At 35.4% G+C, this 25,468-nt stretch overlaps 1 protein-coding gene across 1 annotated transcript in view; it reads right to left on the bottom strand.

Moving 5' to 3' along the window:
* Nucleotides 1-25,468, bottom strand: part of LOC123936669 (A disintegrin and metallopeptidase domain 3-like) — a 219,908-nt gene that overhangs the window by 95,272 nt on the left and 99,168 nt on the right. The window contains exons 5-7 of the mRNA XM_045997152.1: nt 25,284-25,366; nt 18,250-18,305; nt 10,727-10,805 (exon numbers count right to left, since the gene is read on the bottom strand). Of these exons, the coding sequence (XP_045853108.1) occupies nt 10,727-10,805; nt 18,250-18,305; nt 25,284-25,366 (218 nt within the window). The remainder of the gene's footprint in view (nt 1-10,726; nt 10,806-18,249; nt 18,306-25,283; nt 25,367-25,468) is intronic.

The raw sequence follows: 25,468 nt of genomic DNA, 5'->3' as shown, positions 1-25,468 counted from the left end.
GCAATGGGAGGGGAAAAGAAACTATTCTGAAATATATAAGCTACTCTGATCATAAGAGGGCCTGCATTCAGGAGAAATAAAACTGAGAAACATCTGTGAATGCAGAGGCATAAGTTTACTACAAAATTGAGACTTAATCATAAGATTGTAGGATACCTCCTCTCTCCCCACACCTCCTCAGCACTAAATATATTTATAGCAGTTTCTTGTATCCATTACATCATGTCCAACTAACATGAAAAAGGTTACAAGGTATACCAAAAGTCAAAAAACAATTTGAGGAGAAAGAGCATGTCAGAATCAGACATGGCAAAGGATGTTTCCCAAATCAGGGTAGCTTTCACCACTATACCTACATGGCAAGACATACAAATGGGAGTTTCTCAAGTAGAAATGAAAGGGTGCTAAACAATGATATAAGGGCATAAAAATGAATCAAACTCATTGGTAAGGGTAAATATATAGAAAATTCTGAATACTATATTTCTGAGATACTGGTGGGTAAATCACTTTTAATTCTAGTATGAATGTTAAAAGGCAAAATATCAAAACGATAACTAAAATATGTTAAAAATACATAAATATGAAATAATGTAAATTGTGACATTAATAACATAAGTGTGAGGGGGAGTTATAAAATTGTAAATTTTTTTTATGTAATTGAAGTTATTTGTTTAACTGTCATAGCTATACAGTATTTCATGTAAGCTGCATGGTAATCAAATTGAAAATACCAATAGAAATTACACAAAAGGAAAAGACTAGGAAATAAAAAGATTAAAAAAAATCAATAAAACACAATAGAAGACAGGAAGATAGGAAAAGACAGACAAAATAACTATAAACAAACACAAAACAATTAATAATATTTTATTTTTAAATATTTTATTTATTTGACAGAAATTACAACTAGGCAGAGAGACAGGCAGAGAGAGAGGAGGAAGCAGGCTCCCTGTGGAGCAGAGAGCCCGATGCGGGGCTTGATCCTAGGACTCTGGGATCATGACCTGAGCTGAAGGAGAGGCTTTAACCCACTGAGCCACCCAGGCACCCACAATTAATAAAATTTTAATACTTAATAACTTCACTATCAATAATTTAAATATAAACTCCATAAACAAAAGACATACAGTGGCTGAATAGGAAAAAAATACACACACACACACAAACAAATTGGGCATGGAGCCTACTTAGAAATAAACAAAAGCTAAAACCAGAAGAATAAGCAAAGTGGCAAAAATAAAGAAATAACAAATATTAGAGCAGAAATAAGTAAATAAAAAGGGCAACCCTCTCAGGTCCCCTCTCTCTTTGGGAGCTTTGTATTACCACTCAAGAAGAAGAAGAAGAAAGAAGAAGGGGAAGAGGGAGGGGGAGGGGATGAAGAGGAAGAAGAAGAAGAAAGAAGAAAGTAACAGCAAAAAAAAAAATCATGAAACTGAGTTGTTTTATGAACTTGATAAACAAAACTGACAATGGGCACCTGGGTGGCTCAGTCATTAAGCATCTGCTTTCGGCTCAGGTCATGATCCCAGGGTCGTTAGGCTCCCTGTTCTGTGGGAAGCTTGCTCCTCCCTCTCCCACTCCCCCTGCTTGTGTTCTGTCTCTTGCTGTCTTTCTCTGTCAAATAAATAAATAAAATCTTAAAAAAAATGACAAATCACCAGCCAAAACAAGAAAAAAAGAGAAAACACAAATAGACAAAAGGCAAAATGGAAGCAAAGAAATTAAAACTGAAGTTATAAAAATAAAAAGGATCAAAAAAGATTCAACTATTAATAACTATACACCAACAACTGATTATTATAGAAAATGGGCATGTTCTTAGAAACACATTACCTACCAAGACTGAATCATGAATAGAAATTTTTTTTAAGATTTTATTTATTTATTTGACAGAAAGAGATTACACGTAGGCAGAGAGGGAGGCAGAGAGAGAGGAAGGGAAGCAGGCTTCTTGCTGAGCAAAGAGCCTGATGCGGGGCTTGATCCTAGGACGCTGGGATCACTACCTGAGCGAAGGCACTTTAACCCACTGAGCTACCCAGGTGCCCCCATGAATAGAAAATTTGAACAAACCTAAAACAAGCATGGAGTCTTGATAAATCAGTAGTAGAAAACCTCATAACAAAGAAAAGCCTCAAACCAAATGAACTAATGAACTCTTCCAAACATTTAAGTAAAAATCACAACAACCTTTCCCATACTCTTCCAAAACATTAAACAGGAAGGAAAACTTCAAAACTATTTTATAAGGACACCATTACCCTGGTATAAAACCCACACAGTCCACAAGAAAATTATAATAACCTTCATGAATATAAACACAAATCCTCAACAAAATACAAGTAAACCAAATATGAAGTCATCCAAAAATGTAAAATGATTATATATCAAGACCAAGTTAGATTATCCCTGTAGTGCAAGGATGGTTTAATGCACAAAAATCAATTATTGTGATAAACCATATTAACAGTATAGAGTATAAAAATCGCACAATCATCTGAATACAGTCAGAGAAAAAAATGGCAAAATTCAACATACTTTCATAATAACTCTCAACAAACTAGGAATAGAAGGAAATTACCTCAATATAATAATAAGCCTATTTATGAAAGGCTAATTATGAAACTAACATTATATTCAACAATGAAAAACTGAAAGCTTTTCCTCTAAGATCAGAAACAAAGCAAGAATGCCCATTCTCACCAGTTCTTTTCAACCTAGGACTGGAAGTTACAGCAATTAGAAAAGAAAAAGAAATAAAAGGCATCCAAATCAGAAAGGAAAAAATAAAATTGTCTTTGTTGGAAGAAGACATGATCTCATATATAGAAAACCCTAAAGATTACACATACATGCACACACACACACACACACACACACACACACACACACATAAGAATTCAGTAAAGTTGCAGAATACAAAATCAATACACAAAAATACAATTAGTTGTATTTCTGTACTAATAACTATCTATAAGGGAAATTAAGAAAAAAAATCCATCTGCAATGGTGCACACACATGCACACACACACAAACACATACACAGAACCAATAAAATATCTAGGAGTAAATTCAACCAAGGAAGTTAAAGACTTGTACTCTGAAAACTAAAAGCGCTGATGAAAGAAATTAAACAAAACACAAAGGGAAAGACATTCTGTGTCCTTGGATTGGAAGACATAACATTGTTAAAACTGTTGAATAGACATTTTCCCAAAGAAGATACACAAATGGCCAACAGGTATATGAAATATACCCAATATCACTAGTCATTAGGGAAATACAAGTCAATGGCACAATGAGGTATCACGTCACACCTGTTAGGATGATTATTATCATATAAAAAAAGACCCTAGAATTGCCAAAGATTTAGAGAAATTGGAACTGCTGTACACTGTTAGTGGGAGTACAATGTGGTATAGTTACTACAGAAAACTGAGTGAAGGTTCCTCTAAAAACTAAAAAAATGAATTACCATATGATCTAGTGATGTCACTTCTGTGCAGTTACTCAAGAGAACTGAAATCAGGATCATAAGGAGATATTGGTTTTCTTGTGTTGACAGCAGCACTATCCAAAATAGAAAAGATGTGGATACCACCTAATTGTCCACCAATAGATAGGCAGATAAAGAAATGTGGTATATACATTCAATGGAATACTAGTCAACCTTAAAAAAGAAGTAAATTCTGCAATATGTGACATGTATTAACCTTGAAGACATTATGCTAAGCAAAACAAGCCAGTTACAGGAGACAAATATTGCATGATTCCTTTTATAAGAAATATAAATATTTACAATGTTCAAATTCATACCTCCAAAGACTGGAATGGTTCTTTTCAGGTGTTGGGGAAAGGGGGAAATGGATAGTTACTAACCAATGAGTATAAAGTTTCAGTCAAGCAAGATAAGTTCTAGCATCTTCTATAAAACATCATACTTATAGTCAGTAATAATGTTATGTATATGTAAGATTGGTTAAGAGAGTAGAACTCATGTTAAGTATTTTATCACATAAAATAAAATATAAGTAAAAATTAAGAAAAAGAAACATGGCTGAATATTTCACAAATCAATGAATGACATAAACATTTGGATTCCATGAGCTGTATGAACTGAAAAGAGAATGGACCCAAAGTAACCCACTACAACAAAAATGCTAATTAGGAATTAGCAAAAACAATAAAAATATCTTCAAAGTAACCTAAGAACAGTGTTACATAACCTATAGAGGAACACCAATTTGAATGACAGCAGATTTCACATCAGAAGTAATGAAGGCTAGAAAAGCTAGAAAGAAATGCCACAGCAATTTCCATGTGCTGAAAGAAAAGTACAAACATAAACTCTATTATCTGGGAAATTTATCCAATAAGAATGGAGGGAAAAGAGAGACTTTTTCAGACAAAAGAAAACCAGATTTTATCACTAGCACACATATCCTTAAAGAATATCAGAAAGAAATTCCAAAAATGAAAACTAATATCACAAGAAGATATGGAACATCAAGGATTTGGGAAAACAGAATAGGTAAAAATAGTGGTAAATATAACAGACTATCTTTTCCATCATGAATTTTTAAAATCATATTTAGTAGTTGAAAGAAAAATCATAAAATATCATGTGATGTTTAAGATATGGAAAGGAATATTCTGGCAATTATATTTTTTAAATGCAAAGGATAAAAAAACCTACACAGAAATAATTTTTAGTATTTCACTTGAACTAGTAAAAAGCCCACAACAATACATCTATTATAAGTTATATATGTATACTGTAATATCTAGAGCAAATATTAGGAAGACTATAAGGAAAATACATTAAAACACTATAAATAAATGATGCAATTCTAAAAATGTTCAAGTAACACAGAAGAAGGCAATAAGAGAGAAATACATATGTACATTATGGCAAGCGAAATTCCTAACATATAAATAATTAAATGTAAAAGTCTAAAAACACCAAATAAAATACTAAGTGCTAGGATAGATAGGAGAAAAGAAATCACCATGGCGCAACTATTCTTTATAGGAAACTTAACTTCAAACATAATAATGTATGTAGATTGAAATGAAAAGGATGCAAGATATATACCATCAAAATATTTATAAAAATAAAGAGATAAAGTGGACTTACTAGCAAAGAAATCTACTAGGGACAAAGAGACTCACTATATATTCATGAAAGCATCAATCCATCAAGAAGACATGACAATCGTAAGTGCATAGGCATCAAAAAATAGAGCTTCAAAATATGTGAAGCAATTACTGATACAGATAAAAGAGAAAGACAGAAAAACACAATAATAAACGATGGATTCAATACACTGCATTCAGTTATTGATAAACTAGACAGAAAATCAGTAAAAATACAGAATTGGACAACAGCATCAATCAACATGATCTACATGACATTTATGGAGGACTCCAACCCAACAGCAGAATACACGTATTTTTCAACTATCCAAGAACATTCATTAACACATGTAATATACTGGATCATAAAGCAAACCTTCACCAATTTATAAGAGCTAAAATCATATAGAGTGTATTTGCTAACCATAATGAAATCAAACTAGAAATCAACAGACAACAAGAAAAATCTCCAAACACTTGGAAATTGAACAACACACTTTTTAAAATTCATAAGTCAAACAAGAAGCCTCAAAGGAAATTTTTAAAATACACGTAACTGTATTAAAATGAAAATATATTGTTTCAGATTGCAGCTCAACTTGTGCTGAGCAGGAAATTTTAGCACTAAAATGCTTGCTTACAACAGAAAAGAGGAAAGGTCACAGCTTGATGATGTAAGTGTTTCCCTCAACAGATAGAAAAGAATGGGAAAATAAACCCCAAGTAAGGCAAAGCGAAAAAAATAATAAACCTAAGGGCCAATGCTAAGACATTAAAAATAAGACAACAGAATGGAAAAAGCAAGAAAAACTGGTTCTTTGATAAATTCAATACATTGAAAAAATCTCTATCTGGACTGACAAAGTTAAGAAGAGAGAAGACAGCAATCATTGATGTCAGAAAAAAAAATACTCCTGTAGTCATTAAAAGGATAATAAAGACCATGACAAAATTACACCCCTAAACTCCGCACCTGAGATGGAAAGGACCAATTCCTTAAAAACCACAAACCACCAAAACAATACATATAAGACAGATAAATAAGATAGTCCTATAACTGTTAAACTTAATTGGTAATTAAAAATCTCCTCCCCCACACACATAAATCCCCAGTGACTTCAAGGAAGAATTTTACCAAATATCTTAAGAATTACCATGTACTTTACACAACTTCTCCCAGAAAATAGAAGAGAAGGTAATACTTCCCAGTTTATTAGCCCAATACAAAACTTAGACAAAGTCAGTACAAAAAAAGAAGGCCACAAACTCACAGACCAATATTTCTCACAAAATTTGATGACAACCACAAAACGAAAAAATTGTTAGCAAAAAAACCCAGTCATGAATAAAAAGAATTATATATCAGGACCAAGTTGTAAATTTACTAGATATACAATACTGTTTTAAATATTTGAACATCAGTCCGTGCAATCCATCATATCAATAGGCTGAAAAAGATGTATGTGATCTTATCAACTGAGGCAGAAAAAGTATTTGATATAATTAAACACACACATTTTGATATTAAAAAAATCTTAGCAAACTAGAAATGGAGATTGTCCTCAAGTTTATAAAGAGTATGTTTAAAAACAACCCTACAACTAACATTGTCCTAAATGGTAAAAGAATAAATAATTTATCCTTAAAATTGGGAACAAATGAGGGTGTCTGTCCTCACTATTGTGATTCAATACAGTACTGTAAGTTGTAGCAAGCATAGAAAGGCAAAGTAAAGAATAGAAGCACACAGATTGAAAACAAAAAAAAGAAAAATGTTCGTATTTGTAAATGACAAGTCTATGTAGAAAATCTCAAAGACTCTACCAAAAAAACACACAAAAAAGTTATCATAGAATTAATATGTAACTTCAGCAAGTTTGTAGGACATGAGATTAAAACAAAATGCATTTCTAGATAATAACAAGCATATAAAACTTAAAATACAATACTATTTACAAATGTATCAAAGAAAATGAAATACTTTGGTATAAGCCTAAAAATTACGTACAGAATCCAAATGTTAAAATTACAAAATGCTAATAAAGACAGGTAAAGAAAGACCAAACAAATGGAGGGACTCACTGACTTCATGGATTGGAAGACTAAACATAGTGAAGATGTCAGTTGTCCCCAAACCAATGCATAGGTTTGACATAAGGTCTACCACAACCCTAGCAAGTTTGTTTGTATACATAGAGCAGTTTAGGGGTGCCTGGGTGGCTCAGTGGATTAAGCCTCTGCCTTTGGCTCAGGTCATTATTTCAGGGTCCTCGAATTGAGGCCCATGTTGGGGGAGGTGTCTCTGCTCGGCAGGGAGCCTTCTTCCCCCTCTCCTTCTGCCTGCCTCTCTGCCTACTTGTGATCTCTCTCTCTCTCCCTGTCAAATAAATAAATAAAATCTTTTAAAAATAAATAAATAAATAAATAAATAAAATTTATATGGAAAAAACAAAATATCTTCAATAATCTAAAAATCTTGGAAGATAAGAATAAAGTGGGAGGAATCATTATTGCTTACATAAATGCTTAATATGTAGGTAAACTAGAGAAGACAGCATGATAGTGGCAGAATTATAGATACATAAAAGAATTGAACAGAATGAAGAACCCAGAAATAAAACCACAAAAATATGTCCCACTGACTTTCTAACCAAGATGCAAGAGCAATTTAATGTAGAACAGCCTTTTCTACCAGTGATGTTGAAAAAAACACACTTCTTCAGTCAAAACAATGAAAATGGATTCAAATCTTAAACGCTATACAAAGTTCTATCAAAGTGAACATACAATTAAGTATAAATAAAACTATAAGAATTTTAGGGACAAAAAACCAGAATCTTTAAGAACTAAAGATATATGGAATTCTTAGCTTTGATAATTAAACCAACATTCATAAAAGGGAATGTTGATAAATTAATCCTCATCAAATTTAAAAGCTTCTGATCAATGACATACCTTAAGAAGAGGATAAAAAGATAAATTATAGACTGGAAATAAATATTGGCAAATCACATATCTAGCAAAGGACTTGTATTTAGAACATCTGAATTGCTTAAAAAAAAAACAGTAGAAAAACAATCAATCCAATTAGAAAATGGGTAAAAGATATTAAAAAATTTTTCACAGAAGATGCCAAGCACATGAAAATATGTTCAACATCACTGGTCATTAGGAAAATGCAAATCAAAGTTACATAAGAAAATCACTACCTATCTATCACAATGGCTAAAATTAAAAAATAAACTCTGGTAACACCAAGTGGTGTCAAAAATGCGCTCTTTATTTCTCATACATTGACAGTGGACATGTAAAATGGTAGGCTACTCCCAAAAACAGTTTAGTAATTAAACAAACTGAGGGCTGCTGGAGGGGCGGTGGGTGGGGGGTTGGGGTCACTGGGTGATGGGGACTAAGGAGGACATGTGATGTGATGAGCACTGGGTGTTATATGCAACTGATGAATCACTAAACTCTACTCCTGGAACTAGTAATACAGTATATGTTAACTAAATTGAATGTAAATAACACTAAAAAAATAATAATAAACTCATACTTACCATATGACCTAGCAATCATATTCCTGGACATGCATTCCAGAGAAAGTAAAAATTATATCCACATAACAACTGCATATGAATGTTCATAGAAACATTATTTATTTTTAATAGCTAAATCAGAAACAACCATAATATCTCTCAATAGGTAAAGTGTGAAAACATCTAAACCTGGCATGGGAATGTAGTTGCTTAGAAATTCAATTTCTTAAACAGTTCAAGTGATGAAGATTTTCTATTGTTTCTCCCCTCAATTTTGCTGAGTTGCCCTTTTCAGGGAAATTGTCCATTTCATATAAATTACCCATCTGTTGACATAAAGTTTCATAATATTTCAAAATATCATTTATATACCATATGACTAATCATATGGTATATATGAACCATATGATTATGAATATGAAGGTAATCCCTTCATCCCTAATATTGATGGAAATAGTTTTTGTCCTAGATTAGTCTTACTAGGGGTTATTAATGTTATTAGTTCTTTTAAAGAACTAAATTCTGGGCTTTAATTTAAAAAAATTTTTTTCTATCTCATTGATTTCTACCCTTATCTGCATTATCTCCTTCCTCTACTATGTTTTAACCCTTTACAGAGTATTGCATTTTGTATTGGAAGGCAATTAATTTAATGCAACCTTCCTTCATCCTCTTGTTGCTGTTTTAGGCCTTGGGTTAGGGAACAGAGGTGGTAAGAGTATCTCTTAACCCTAGAGCTTGAGCCTTCCTCCTAGGATTAGCCTTTCTGGTCTCAGCTGAATGTCAGGGGTTTTAGCAATGTCACTCCACTCTGCCCAGGCTGAAAATCCATCTCCCAGCACTGTTTGACAGTTAGTATTACCTTCATTTTACTCTTTGCTCTTCATAGAGTCTTAGCCAGCACACAGGCAGCATAATCTTTAGTCAAGGGAATGGACAACTCCCCTCCCTGCAAAAAATATGATACATCTGATGGCCCCTCTTCCCTGGCCCTGTGTCATGCCAGTTCCAGCTGCTTCAGCAGCTCTGAACTGCAAATTCTTCACATTCTGTTTGGTTCCAACTCCTTATGCTATGGTTAAGACTTTATCCTCAGTCAGAAGGGCCATGTTGAATGTGACTCACCTTCTGGGCTTTTTTTTTTTTTCTCTCAGGAAAAAAAATTCCTGACCTGACTATTGTCAAATGTCTCCAAACAGGTGTCTCATGCATTTGGTTCTGCTTTATACTTGCAGATGCTGACAAAGACAATGTTGTACTAGTTACTTTATTTTTAATTTCATTATCTCTTAATTGCAATATAACAATAGATTCTGACCCTTCACTTGCATTTACTTCTTTCCAATCTCTTCTCACAAAATAAATAGCAAACAAATCAAAATTAACTTTCTCACACACTGAAAATTATTTTTTGACTCCTGGGCACCTGGATGGCTCAGTCAGTTAAGTTAGCTGAGCCTTCAGCTCAGGTCATGATCCCAGGGTCCTCGGATCAAATCCCTCAGTGGACTCCCTGCTCAGCAGGGAGCCTGCTTCTCCATCTACCCTTCCCCTCTGCTCACGATCTCTCTTTCTCAAATAAATAAATAAATAAAATTTTTAAAAAACGTTTCTTGATTCCTAGCTGCATTTTGGGATACAATGCAAACTCCTATGTACCCAATATGCTTTTGCATCCTCACTTTCCTTTCTATAAGGCACTTCATTCTATAATGTCTTTCCACAAAGTGATTTCCACCACTTCCTGCACTGCTTATGTCCTATGACATCTCAATTAAAATGGCTCTGTATTTAGGGGCTTCTTATTCTTAGCTCCATAACCCACTTTCTTTCTCTCTCAAACCCCTCTCAATACTTCTGATGGTTTAAAAGACCTTTTTGGATAAGAGGTTCCTGAGTTCCAAATATGAAAAGGAGTTACCACATTACATTTGGGCTTCTGACTGCCCAATAATTCTGTGGGGTAGAAAGCATTCTTTTTCTTCCTGCCAATGGCACCTTGATGATATAAAAAATGTAAATCTATAGAGCATAAAGGAAAACATACCTTTATAAATGAAGACTCTGGATACAATGTTCCTGATTTGTTGTATGCATACACCAGGAAATGAGGGTCTAAAAATGACCTAATTCAACCAAAGTAATGATACTTCATTGTAATATTAACAAAAATAAAATTTGATATTAAATAATTTACTTTCAATTTTACAAACTCAACAATCCAAAAATTGAATGGACTCATCTTTCCATTATCTTACATGCTTTCTGATAGCACACTTTGTATAAGAAAAAATAATAAGCAGTATAATCAGAGAGCAGTAGGAACACCATAATGACATAGATTTATGTATACTAGAAACCAGGACTTACAGATTCCCATGGCAAAATTTTCTTTTAGATTCAATAATCAATAAATCTCATAGCATAAATATTTGCTAATTTGTCACTATTTGCTAACAAGTAGCCATGAATTGATAACCAAAAAAAATATATGCCTTTTCCATTATTTTTAATGAAATTATACTGTGGTGAAAACAACCCCCAAATTCTCAATGCTTCGAAACAACAATGAATGTTCTTCACAAGTTTATTGTAGGCTCAGCTCCACACCGACTTCATTCTGGAACCTGGAAAAAGACATACCTCCTACCCCATGGAACCTATCTTTCTTGTAGCAGAAGGAGAAAAGAAATTGTAGAAGCATACAGTAGTTCTTAAAGCCTTTGTTTAGAAGCAGAAGACTAGTGCTTTGCTCAGATTTCATAAGCTGCATGAATTCAAAGACAAGCCTCATCTAAATGGTACCAAAGTGTAATCTTCCCACAGAGAATGTTATGTTATGGAACAATCTGACCACAGTATTTATTGCCCGGAGACTACATTTTCTCAAGATTCCCAACACCAAGGGGCAGTTCAAAACCAGAATCAAAGAGGAACTAGAGCACTCATGGAGTGTGCCCATTCACCACCACTTCTCTTCCCAGACCTGCTTCATCTGCTCTCATTCTTGATAGTTATTCCTTTTCTCAATTCAAATAAGAAAACTAGAGAGCTTCCCAGACAAAAACAAAAAACAAAACAAACAAAAACCAAAAAACCCCACAAACATAAAAACAACCCTGATATTTATCAGCTCATATTCCACATGTATTCAAGGGCAATGCCAAACGGCCTGTATTGCTTTAGGTGCAAGTACCTGGAACATGGATTCTGGCCCAAGGGCAGAACCACATTTTAGTAACTAAGCAAGACAATGGAGATGGTGGAAATGGGAATCCAGAAGCGTCTGCCAGGAAAAGGAAATTCAACAGATTTCTGACAAGCTTAATTAAAAGCATAAAACTTTAGTTTGTAAGTTCATTCACCCTGGGTCCTCAAACGTATACTTTTGCTTCCACACAAAACAACAAGAAAGTCTGCCTTAATCAGTGAATTAGAAATACATATGACCACTCAATGGAAAAAACAGCATCCAATGTAAGGAAAATGAACAACAAAAGGGCAGAAGGCAAAACATAAAAGCAAGTTCCTAATGAAGTTGAATGAAGAAATTGGTTAAAGAAAATAATCATTATTTCAAGAGAAGTTTAAAAAGTTAATAATCTTTCAGAGCAGATCATTTCAAGAAAAAAAAAAAAAAGACACCCTGAAACTAAAATGATGGCAGATGAAAAGAAGTAATTCAATAAATATGTCAAAAAGAATTTGTTTGCTAGGAGTAGAAATAGAGTCCTAGTCAATAAAGGGAACACATTTTGCTACACATTTGCTATTTTGCTAGTAAAAACACAGCCAAAATAAAGATTTGAAAATAGCCGAAGGAAAACTATACTATAGAGGTAGGATTCATAAGACCTAATGAAACCAGATTTCCATAAAATTTTTTTAAAAATGTGTAGAGATTTAAAACTAAAATGAAAAATTCAGGGATTTATCATATGTCAGGGAGGATTAATGTAACACCACACATGCATACTGGAAAACTGATGTAAGATTAACTATATCATGTTATAAAAATTAATAGCAAAGGAATAAGGACTCACAAATTCTACACACTACCAAGATGTTATTCAATTATGAGAACAAAAGAGACATTTGTAAATATGTACAGATCCAGAAAACATGCCATCTGCATATTCTAACTGAAGAAAACAATGTGAAAGTATATTAAATAAACAATATCTGAGTCAGCATAAAATGGTAAATAAAGAAATAGTGATAAAACTTGGAAAACACAATACAGAACACAATACAGTTGTAAAATACTGAACTCCTCAGATTTATATCTTAAATATAAAATAAATTTTTAGTACTACAGGAATATTATGACACATGTTCAGAATATGAGAGACACAAGAGAAAAATCTGAAAACCTATAAAAATAATGAATATAATGATACATAAAAATTTCATTTTTATAACAATGAATCCCACAAAAACGGGGAGGGGGAAACCAATGGGCTGGGGATCATATGTGCAACATTTAGAGCAGATAAACAAAAGTTCCCACAATCTCATCATGGAGAAAAAATTTTAAAAGATAAGTCATGGATTGAAATTATTCAAAAGATTCTTAGTCTCTTTGGTTAGGTTTATTCCTAGGTATCTTATAGTTTTGGGTACAATTGTAAATGGGATTGACTCCTTAATTTCTCTTTCTTCAGTCTTGTTGTTGGTGTACAGAAATGCAACTGATTTCTGTGCATTGATTTTATATCCTGACACTTTACTGAATTCCTGGACAAGTTCTAGCAGTTTTGGAGTGGAGTCTTTTGGGTTTTCCACATATAGTATCATATCATCTGCGAAGAGTGATAGTTTGACTTCTTCTTTGCTGATTTGGATGCCTTTAATTTCTTTTTGTTGTCTGATTGCTGAGGCTAGGACTTCTAGTACTATGTTGAATAGCAGTGGTGATAATGGACATCCCTGCCGTGTTCCTGACCTTAGCGGAAAAGCTTTCAGTTTTTCTCCATTGAGAATGATATTTGCGGTGGGTTGTTCATAGCTGGCTTTGATAATATTGAGGTATGTGCCCTCTTTCCCTACACTTTGAAGAGTTTTGATCAGGAAGGGATGCTGTACTTTGTCAAATGCTTTTTCAGCATCTATTGAGAGTATCATATGGTTCTTGTTCTTTCTTTTATTAATGTGTTCTATCACATTGATTGATTTGCGGATGTTGAACCAACCCTGCAGCCCTGGAATAAATCCCACTTGATCGTGGTGAATAATCCTTTTAATGTACTGTTGAATCCTATTGGCTAGTATTTTGGCGAGAATTTTTGCGTCTGTGTTCATCAAGGATATTGGTCTGTAGTTCTCTAGCCAAACTATGGAAAGAACCTAGATGTCCATCAACAGATGAATGGATAAAGAAGATGTGGTATATATACACAATGGAATACTATGCAGCCATCAAAAGAAATGAAATCTTGCCATTTGCGACGACGTGGATGGAACTAGAGCGTATCATGCTTAGTGAAATAAGTCAATCGGAGAAAGACAACTATCATATGATCTCCCTGATATGAGGACATGGAGAAGCAACATGGGGGGGTAGGGGGATAGGAGAAGAATAAATGAAACAAGATGGGATTGGGAGGGAGACAAACCATAAATGACTCTTAATCTCACAAAACAAACTGGGGGTTGCTGGGGGGAGGTGGGATTGGGAGAGGGGGAGGGGGCTATGGACATTGGGGAGGGTAGGTACTATCATGAGTGCTGTGAAGTGTGTAAACCTGGCTATTCACAGACCTGTACCCCTGGGGATAAAAATACATTATATGTTTATTAAAAAAAAAAACAAAATTTGGAAGGGGAGGCGAACCATAAGAGACTATGGACTCTGAAAAACAACCTGAGGGTTTTGAAGGGTCAGGGGTGGGAGGCTGGGGGAACAGGTGGTGGGTAATGGGGAGGGCACGTTTTGCATGGAACACTGGGTGTTGTGCAAAAAGAACGAATACTGTTACGCTGAAAAAATAAATAAAATGGAAAAAAAATTAAAAAAAAAAGAAAGAAATTATTCAAAAGAAATAATTAAAACTAAACCCCCCCCCCCCCCAAAAAAAACAACGAAGGGGAAGAAATTCAGTTAGAAAAGTCAGTGAACATTTGAAAGGATTACTCTTAAACAATTAAAACATATTGAAAACATTATTTAACACAGAATAAAGGGGTACCTGGGTGGGTCAGTTGATTTAGTGGCTACCCTCTGTTCAGGTCATGATCCCAGGGTCCTGGGATTGAGACTCACATCAGCTCCCTGCTGAGCAGGGAGTCTGCTTCTCCTTCTCCCTTTGCTATGTCCCCTGCTTGTGCTCTTTCCCTGTCTGCCCCCCTCAAATAAATTAATTAATTAATCATTTAAATAAATAAGATATTAAAAAATAAACAGGAATAAAGCATTAGCACATATTAAAACACAGTAGGGAGGGGAAAATGAAACCAGAGAGGGAGACAAACCATAAGAGACTCTTAATCTCAGGAAACAAACTGAGGGTTGCTGGAGGGGAGGGGAGTGGGTGCGATGGTGTAGCTGGGTGATGGACATTGGGGAGGGTATGTGCTATGGTGAGTGCTGTGAATGGTGTAGACTGATGAATCACAGATCTGTACCCCCGAAACAAATAATACATTATGTTAATTTAAAAAAAAATTTTAAAAACACAATACAATACCATTTCTAATTTGTTAGCGAAAATAAATAACTGAAGATACTAGTTTTATAGAACAAGCAATGTTTTTGAATGACTGGTGTGAATGAAAACTGGTATAAACCCTCAAGTAAAAATGGGTAGAATATAGCATCCTGAGAATTGCATCATTTATAACCCATCAATTTCACTGGTGCCCAGGATATCCACAATACACCTTTTCCTGTCATAAATATGACTGAACAAATAATAAATGAGATATACTTGATAGTTACATACATATTTAAAATATATGAACTTATCTCAAAATATACTATACAAAGTGTTGTACAAAAAGCACAACCCCAAAGCCAGAACCACATACAATAACATAATAAATATTTACTGCTCACCTTTCTGGGTCATAAGTGAGTAGTAATAATTGCTCTGCTAATGGTGGCCTGTCTTGCTCAATGGTCTGGGATTCATTCATTCATTCAGTTGAATGTTGAGTGATTCATTCATTCATCTGGATTCTGGATTCATTCATTCAGCTGAATGTTTGGCTGATCTAGGGATAATTAATGTACCTTGGCTCTGCTCCACCTGCCTCTATCTTCAAGGAAGATGGCCCAAGCATATACTCATGGGGATGGCAGAGAAATAGGATGGAGACCAAGAAAGAAGGAGAGCTTTTTCAAACCTGTGTTTGAATCAAGTCAGCTAATATCTTTTTGGCCAAAGTAAGTGACATACCCATAGAATAATGGGCTACATGATTTGTGGGGCCTGTGATGAAATGAAAATATGAGGTTTTTGGGGTTTGTTTGTTTGTTTGTGTGTGTGTGTGTTTTTCCCAGAAGTACTAAGACTCTCATGGCAGCAACATACAGGGCATTTCTAACCATGGGACTGAGGAACCCATGTACCCATGAAGTTGGCCTTGTATAGATAAACTCAGATCCAAGAGCTAGAGAGTGGGGAGGCTGGGGATGTTAGGAACTCAAATTATTTGGCAAAGAGTGAAGATACAGGGAGAAATAAAGCATTGGGTCACTTTAGTAGTCCACCATACTAAGATAAATAAATTATATAGAGGAGTATTATGCCATTTAAGTCTATTTAAGACAATACTGAAAACATATTTTTATTAATCTCTAGGCATACAGATGAATGAAGGGAAATAATGACAGAAGAGTATGTGTCAGTATCATAATTGTGATTAGCACTGGGGAGTGAAAGAACTGAATATGTCTGGGCATGGGAAATTTCACTATCACCTACAATGTATACATTTAGAAAAATATATAAACAAAATGCTTACATGTGTGTCACTCATGGTGAAAACCAATAGTTTATATGATTCTCAGAATGTTCCTTTTTTTATTTTTAAGAAAAAGAAAAAAGTTAATATAAAAATTTGAGACTAGTATAAATTATGCACTTTGGGTGATAATGATGTGTCAGTGAAGGGTCATCAATTATAACAAATGTATTGCTCTTGTGGGCATGTTGATAACAGAAGAGGCTCTAACAATGTTGCTGTGAAATTAAATCAGTTACTACACGCAGATTGCTTAGAAATATGCCTGACAAGGAGTGCCTGGGTGACTCAGTTGTTTAAGTGACCAATTCTTGATTTAGGCTCAGGTCTTGATCTGATGTCAAGCCCCATGTTGGGCTTCAAGCTAGGCATGGAGCCTGCTTAAGATTCTCTCTCTCCCTCTCCCTCTGTCCCTCCCTGGCCCCCCCACTCATTTGTACACTCTCTAAAAAAAAAAGAAAGAAAGAAAGAAAGAAAGAAAGAAAGAAAGAAAGAAACACACCTGGCAATTGGTATATGCCCTATAAATGTCAGTTACTTTTGTTGTTATTGTTATTATTACTATTACTATTATTACTGTTATTCATAATTCTTAATTCAGAAACCCATTTCTTAATATCCAGCCCAGAGAACAAAATCTCTATTACATAAGAACATACAAACAAGATGTTTATTGCAGGACTCTATAGTGATAATTCTTGGAACTAACCTCATTATCTGTCAATATTACACACTGTGGAATGTTATCTATTAAAAATGATTTAAAATATATACACAGGGCAAGAAAATGAACACCATTATTAACTAAGACCTGCCAGTGGCAAAACAGTATTTCCAATTGTGTAAAAACAACATTTTTGATCAGTTTCTTTTTTTTAAGATTTTATTTATTTATTTGACAGACAGAGATCACAAGTAGTCAGAGAGGCAAGCAGAGAGAGGAAGGGAAGCAGGGTCCCTGCTGAGCAGAGATCCAGATGCAGGGCTTGATCCCAGGGCCCTAAAGGATCATGACCTGAGCTGAAGGCAAAGGCTTTGACCCACTGAGCCACCCAGGCATCCCTTTTGATCAGTTTCTATATGTTTTTTCTAAGGGAAAGATGAAATTTAGAAAATAGTGGAAATATACATACAAGATTATTGCTGGTTTCTACAAAGAGCAAAAGTAAAGAGCAGAAAATTTAAGAGATTAAATAAATTATATATTATACCAAGATGAGAAAAAAATCGTCCAATATCAAGTAAAATGCTTAAAGTCACATATGTGTGTAAAATAACATTAAAATGAACAAAATTAAACATGTACAGATAAATTTATTCCCTTAATTATTGTTATTATGGTTATATTTCAAGAAGTAACATAGAATAATTTTAATTTATCTAATATACGTTAATAGCCATATCATTAAATTAGAATTTGGCTCCAATATTAAACTTGAAATCTCAAGATAAAGACTTAAAATTTGAATCTGTCATAAATCACAAAGATATAATATGTTAAATAAATACAATAGTCAAGCTCTTGTTTAGGCTCAACATAGGGTAGTAATTATAAAAATCAAACAAACAAAAAAGAAGTGTATGAAAAGAAAACTGGCCACTTACTGTTTTTTAAGATGGAAAGTATATGTTTTCCTGTCAATTTGGATGGCATAAGTGACCTACAGCAAAGTATTCAGAGAGAAAGTAATTAATAGAAATCTAAAGTTCTTAATTCAAAAACTATAATTTCTTAAATTTAAGTACTCAATCATGTAAACAGATGTTATCACACGTCTCAAAATTATATGTACATGTATGTTGCTATCTTTCTTCAATCTTGGAATATATGACAGAATTAATCATAGTTCAATGTAAATAAAATCAAGGAGTCTAAATCTACTTCTAAACTAAAAGCATCAGACATTTAACTTTACTATCATAATGAAATTTTAATTTAAAATGGTTACATTTTGATATACTGAGTAATCTTTGAAGAAACTTGAATTATCTTTTTTGTACTTTCCAATTTCTAGCCCAAATAAATTGAAAATTAAAAAATACAGCACAGGTCATGGAGAGTTAAGATGGCAGAGTAGGAGGACCCCTGAACACAGATGGATAACTATCAAATCATTTTGAATACCCAAGAAATCAATCCGAGGACTGCACTAGAGAAAAGGGACCACATTGTGGAAGGTACAAGGTGGGAAGACATGGTTTAGGGTAGAAACAGACTGCAGGTGTTAGGGTCCGTGATCAAAGGAGAGAGACTGATATAAAGTGAAGGTCAAGCAAAGCTTTATTTCGTGCCAAGCATCGAGAATCAAACTCACTGGTCAGGGCCATCGCTTACAAAGAGGCGACCCTTCCCTCCCTCACAGACTAACTTTTATAGAGCAAAGGCCATGTGGTTGAGGCTGGCCACACACAGGTGGCCAATGAGATTACAATTTACCCTGTAGATATTTGAACTATCCTATCACCTTGGTCAGAATTGGTGCCCAGAAGGCGGGGCCTACTTTCCCTGGTAGTTAGGGAGACAGTATGCATGCTCCACTGATTGGATGTCTCCACCTGGCCTGATCTGCCCTTGTATCTGGGCTTTGCAAGTAAGTTCCTCTGGGAGGGGCAGGGTCAATCTAAGTGTACTGCATGGGGTCAATCTAAGTTTACTGCATAAACAACAAAATGGCTCCCTCTGGCTAAGTAGGCCCTTACACAGGCACTGCAGAGGGGAGGGAGCCCTGGCCACAGGGAGAGCCAAGACAGAGAGAGGAGCACACAGGGGATAGCACAAGGAAAACATTTCCCCCAAAGTCATTGAATGGGAAAATGAGAGGGGCTGATTTTCAAGTCTTATAAGCAGTGGGGCTCAAAGACTAGAGTTTTAGAGTTACCGGTGTGGCAGGTGTGGAGCCCTGAGAGTGCTGCAGTGCTCCTGTGGAGAAGGAGGCCAAATAGTTCAGGGAAACACAGCATGATCTGAGGATCCCTGGGATGCACTGAAAGAGACCATTCCCACCTCTTGGAGTGTATTTGGGAGAGGCGGCATTGCCCCTAGCCAATGGGCACTATTACCTTCCCTTGCCCCTCATCTATGCAGAGTCACCTGTTGAAGGCACCCATCCTGGATACTGGCCCTTTGCTTCACTTTACTCCAAATTCTGTGCCCCTGTGCTTTGTTGTGACTGCCCTTCTGGAATGAACCTGCACCAGTCCTAGAACAGTGAGACCCTGCCCCCAGAGGACCAGCATTGGTCCACACCAGCCCAGGTCCCTAAAGTTTGGAGTTTTAAAATTCAGCCAGTCTGCCTGGGATAGAGCCCAAGATGCACTATGCTGTCAGTCAGGCAGGAGGCCAACACAAGCAGGGTGAAGGGAACAATCTGAGGGATGCCTGGGACACATGATTTGCTCTTCTGGGGACTTCCCGGGAAACAGCAAGTGTGAACTCCCCTCTCCGGGGACGAGGGAGCTGGCTGGTGTCATTTCTTTCTCCTGCATAAACTAACTGCACAAGCAGCACGCCATCAACACTGACTACCTAAAGCTCTTACACCAAGCCCCATACCCTTGCCCTTTGCAGGTATGGCTTTTCTCAGGCAAGTGTACCTGAGAACCAGAGCAACAGGCCCCTCCCCAAAAAGACCAGCACAAACCCCTGCACACACCACGTCTCCTGACCATACAGTTCTGTAAAACTTTAGCTCTGAGGTCTCGTTTAACAAGCAAACAAGAGCATACCTGGTTAAAACTTGCCGCACTCTGACCAAGGTCCAAACATCCTCCTCAGGCAAGGAGAAACTCTGCAGAAGAAGACTGGCCTGAGGGAAAGAGCAGCCAAACAACAGCAGCAGAGTGCACACAACATACCCCAGAGACACTTCCTGAAGCACCAGGCCCTGGACAGTGTGTGATCTCTTCTTCATAAAACCATTACTTTTAGGATGCAGGAAACCTGACAGGTTTTCCTAACATACAGAAGAAGACAGAGATTAGAGAAAATGCCAAGAAGGAAAAATTCCTCCCCAAAGAAAAAAATTAGAAAAGGTCACAGCCAGATATAAATAGATATAAACAGATACAAATAACAGACCTGATCCAAAATTTAAAGCAACAATCATAAGGATACTAGCTGGGCTTGAGAAAAGCATAGAAGACACCCGGAGTCCTTTACCACAGAAATAAAAGACCTAAAAACTAGTCAAGCCAAAATGAAAAATGTAATAAACCAAGATCTGAAACTGAGTGGATGTGATAACTACCAGGATGGAAGAAGCAGAGGAATGATTAAGTGGTACAGAAGATAAAATTATGGAGAATAATGAAGCTGAAAAGAAGAGGGAAAGAATACAGTGCAGGTCCCCTTTTCAGATTAAAGATGTATCCCTAACTGTAAGAACACTCTTCATCTCCCAGTCCTCTTCAGGAATCGCCTCAGCTACAGAGGGCCACCTCACACCAAGTCACAACTTTCTGAGATGGCCCACATTTAACAAGAACCCCCTCATCCCAACTCCAGATATTGAAGGGCCATGCTAGCTTCACACTTTGTTGAAACTTGGTTGAGTTTCCATCTCCCCCTTCCCCCTTCCTCCGCTCCCCTTCCACAGGGGTTCATCACAAGAGCATAACCTAATAAAAAGGCTTCACAGGAATCTTCTCAAAGCCTGCATCCCAAAGAACCCAATCTATGACATCATAATAAAACACATACATTCTTCATAGCATAGCACGTGGTCAATGTAGGTAAAATTTCCACATTTGCAAAGAATGTGAATTTTGTCATTGGGTACCATTTTCTCCAAAAGTCATTTTAAACTTTCTCATGTTCAGTCTTCTGTAAGCTTACAGATATTAAAAAGGTATGTTGACATCTCCCCAAATTATTGTGAAAATTTTTTTAATTTTAATTTTTTTAATCTGTAATTTTTGGCCTTACATATTTTAGAGCTCTGTTTTCAGGTACAAACAGATTTAGTATGGTGGTATCTTCAGGATAAATTGATTGCATTGTCATTCAGGTACCTTTCATCTCTTGAAGTGCTTCTTTACCTTTATCTGATATTATTATAGTTGCACCAGCTTATTTTTCTACTATTAAGACACCCTTCAACACAGGAGAAAATCTACCTGGTTATAATGTTCTACAATTATTTGCTACTTTCACTTTTTAAATATTTAATTAAGTGAAAGGACCTATAATTTCCTTTTCTCATACCTTATTTGTTCCATGTCAAAGGTACATTAATATTTTTAAAAATTACTAAGTGATCGGAAGGATTAGTTAACTTATGTTCTGTTCTGTGTTCCAGTCTCTGAAAAAGACACATCATCGTTCCTTTAATTTTGTCTAAAAATTTAAAACCAGGTCACCTGGGTAGCTTAGTCAGTTAAGAGTTGGACTCTTGATTTTGACTCAGGTCATGAGCTCTGGGTCCTGAGATGGACCTCCATGTCAGGTTCCATGCTGAGTGTGGAGCCTGCTTAAATTCTCTCTCCTCTCTCTGTCACTCCCTGTGCTTGCTGTCTTTCTCCCTCCCCCTCTCTCCCTCTCTCTTTTAAAATACATAAAAATAAATTTAAAAACTTAAATAAATAATAAAAACTTTGACTAATAGAATTTTCTGGCAATTTAGTTAATCACTAAATAACTTCATGATTATAAGTGTAATCTATAAACAGATATTGTATTTCTACCTGAGTCAAAAGAAATTTGTATAAAAAATATATATATCAAGATTTCAGACTTATAACAAACCTACAAATAATCACAAAAATTAAAAATATGAGTGTGCATGTATCTAAAAATAACTCTGTTCAAATTTACTATCTTTAGAAACTGAGGTGGGCATTCACATTCTTCACAATTCTCTGTGCTCTCTATAAGTATCAGAATAAGAAGACAGAGAAAAGGAGACAAAATATTTGTTTGAAGAAATAATAACTTAAGACATCCTGAATCTGGGGAAGGAAACAGACATCCAGATCCAGGAGGCACAGAGAACTTCCATTAAAGTCAACAAAAGCAGGCCAACACCAACATATATTGTAATTAAATTTGCAAAATATAATGATAAAAAATATTAAAAGCAGTAAGACAAAAAAAGTCCTTAAATTACAAGGGAAGGCCCATAAGGCTAGCTAGGAAATTTCCTAACAGAAACTTGGCAAGCCAGCGAAAGTGGCATGATATATTCAAAGTTCCAAATGGGAATAGTCTATAGCCAAGAATACTCTATCCAGTAAGGTTATCATTCAGAATAGAAGCAGAGATAAAGACTATCCCAGAATTTGTGATCACTAAACCAGGCCTGCAAGAAATATTAAAAGGAACTCTTTGAGTACAAAGGAGAGATCAAAAGTGACAAAGACAAGAAAGGATCAGAGAAATCACCAGAAACAACACAAAATAATGAAATGGCAATAATACGCATCTATCAATAATTACTTTGAATGTAAACAGACCAAATATTGTTTAAAATTGATATAAGAATAGATAATACGACAAGACCATCTATATAGAACCTTCAAGAGACTCATTTTTAGCCTTAAAGACACCTGCAGAAGAAAAGGGGATGAAGAAATTTTTGTCACTCAAATAGATGTCAAAAGAAAGCCAGAGTAGCCATACCTATCAAATAACTAGACTTTAAAGCAAAGACTGTAACAAGAGACAAAGAAGGGCACCATATCTTCATAAAGGAAATAATCTGACAGAAGATATAACAATAGTAGATATTTCTGTACTTAAAGGCGGAAACACAAAAATATGTAAAATAACAAACATAAAGGAACTAATAATAATGCAATAATAGTGGAAAACTTTAACATCACACTCACACCAATGGACAGATCAACTAAACAGTAAATCAACAAGGAAACAATGGTTTTGAAAGACACACTGGACAAGATGTACTGAACAGATAAATTCAGAACATTCTATCCTAAAACAGCAGAATACACATTTTTTTCAAGTGCCCCTGGAACATTCTCCAGAATAGATCACACACTAGGTCACAAGTCAGGTCACAACAAATACAAAAAGACTGAAATCACATCATGCACCTTTTCTAAGCACAACACTATGAAATTATAAGCCAATCACCAGAAAAAATCTGGAAACATCACAAATGCCTGGAGGTTAAAGAACATGCTACTAAGCAATGAAAGGGCCAACCAGGAAATTAAAGAATAAATTTAAAAAATACATGGCTGAGTAATATTCCATTTTATCTGTGTATATACAGAGAGAGAGAGAATGTTACTCAGCTGTAAAAAAGAATGACATCTTGGCATTTGCAAGGACATGGATGGAGCAAGAGATTATTAAGCTAAGCAAATAAGTCAATCAGAGAAAGACAAATACCACATGGTTTCACTCCTATGTGGAATTTAAGAAACAAAAAAAGCAAAGGGATTGTTGTGAGCGGCTCTCCTAGAGCGAGTTGAGCAGGTGGTAGCAAAGGCTCCCTGGTCCTCGGTCGGAGGGCACTCATGGCTAATCCCCTGGGCTCGTTAAGGCCCTGTTGTTTGCCTTAAGATTATTCTCCCATGTTCTGCTGTCATTCCAAAAGTGGACCTTGTGGTCTACCCTGCAGCTGCATTTTCTATGATTATGACTGACACACCCTGTACATGAGACATGTCTCATCTTTGCGCAAAAGTGCTGTGGTAATCACTTATGAAACAGAAATATGCTATGGTAATCACTTATGAAACAGATTATAAGAGTATGTGCTTAATAAAGAACTTTGTCACTTGTGTCAATCGGCCTGGTGTCCCTCGCGTGTTCTTCGCATTCCCTTTCCCCCGGGACTCTCCCTCTTTTTCCCCTTTCTTTTCCCCTTGCTGTTTGTCGTGCGGGCACGACAAGGGATTCAAAAAAGAGAGAGAGAGAGGCAAAGGAAGAAACAGACTCTTAATTGTAGAGCACTGATGGTTACCAGTAGGGTTAAATAGGTGATAGCAATTAAGGAGGGCACAAAAGTGAGCATCATGTGCTGCATGAAGTGTTGACTCACTACATTGTACACCTGAAACTAATATTGTGCTGTATGTTAACTGGAATTTAAATAAAATGTAAAGTATAAATAAATATAATTAATGGGTACAAATTATATGCATCATAGAAACATCACAGAAATTATACTTAATGAATCTTTCATAAAAATCACACTGATATGAAAAGAGCTTCATCATTAAAAAACATTCTGTGCTATCTAGATTTGACAATGTATGTTTTATTTAATCAGATTAAAAATATCAGTGCTTTCCTTTTAACAAAGATTTATAGTATGTATATATATACTCAAATATGGGCATGGAGAAGTTTATATGTTATCATTTTAAAATCATATTACAAGATATATTTTATTGTGGCCTCACTTACAAAGAATATTTAAATGTCCCTATTTTCCAAACAAATAGTCCAGTAACTATATATACCATTTTGTGTGATAGGGATTTGGGGCATTTTTTTTCCCTCGGCCTGTGTTTTAAAGTAATTTCATAATGTTCATATATTACTTAATGAATGAAAAAATCATCACTTTCATTCAGACAAAAGGACTCTAACACAGTAATAAGTAATAAATACATTTTAGTCCGGTAAAAGTAAAACATTTATTAAAAACAAAAAGTTACTTCTTAATTACCTGCATTTCTGAAACTTCACCATCACTGGTATTTGTCTCAATCTTTCGTGGCACTGTAATTTGTAGAAGCGATGGTTCAAGATCTACAGTAAGGAAAACATGTGTGAGCGTTGCCTAGTGCCCGGCAGCATCCTTATTCTTCATGTGTCCTGTCACATCCCATCACTCTTTGAACTTCCAAGCCC

Source organism: Meles meles, chromosome 2 (assembly GCF_922984935.1).
Source record: "Meles meles chromosome 2, mMelMel3.1 paternal haplotype, whole genome shotgun sequence".
Taxonomy (NCBI): domain Eukaryota; kingdom Metazoa; phylum Chordata; class Mammalia; order Carnivora; family Mustelidae; genus Meles; species Meles meles.
This window is presented reverse-complemented; position numbering and strand designations above follow the sequence as displayed.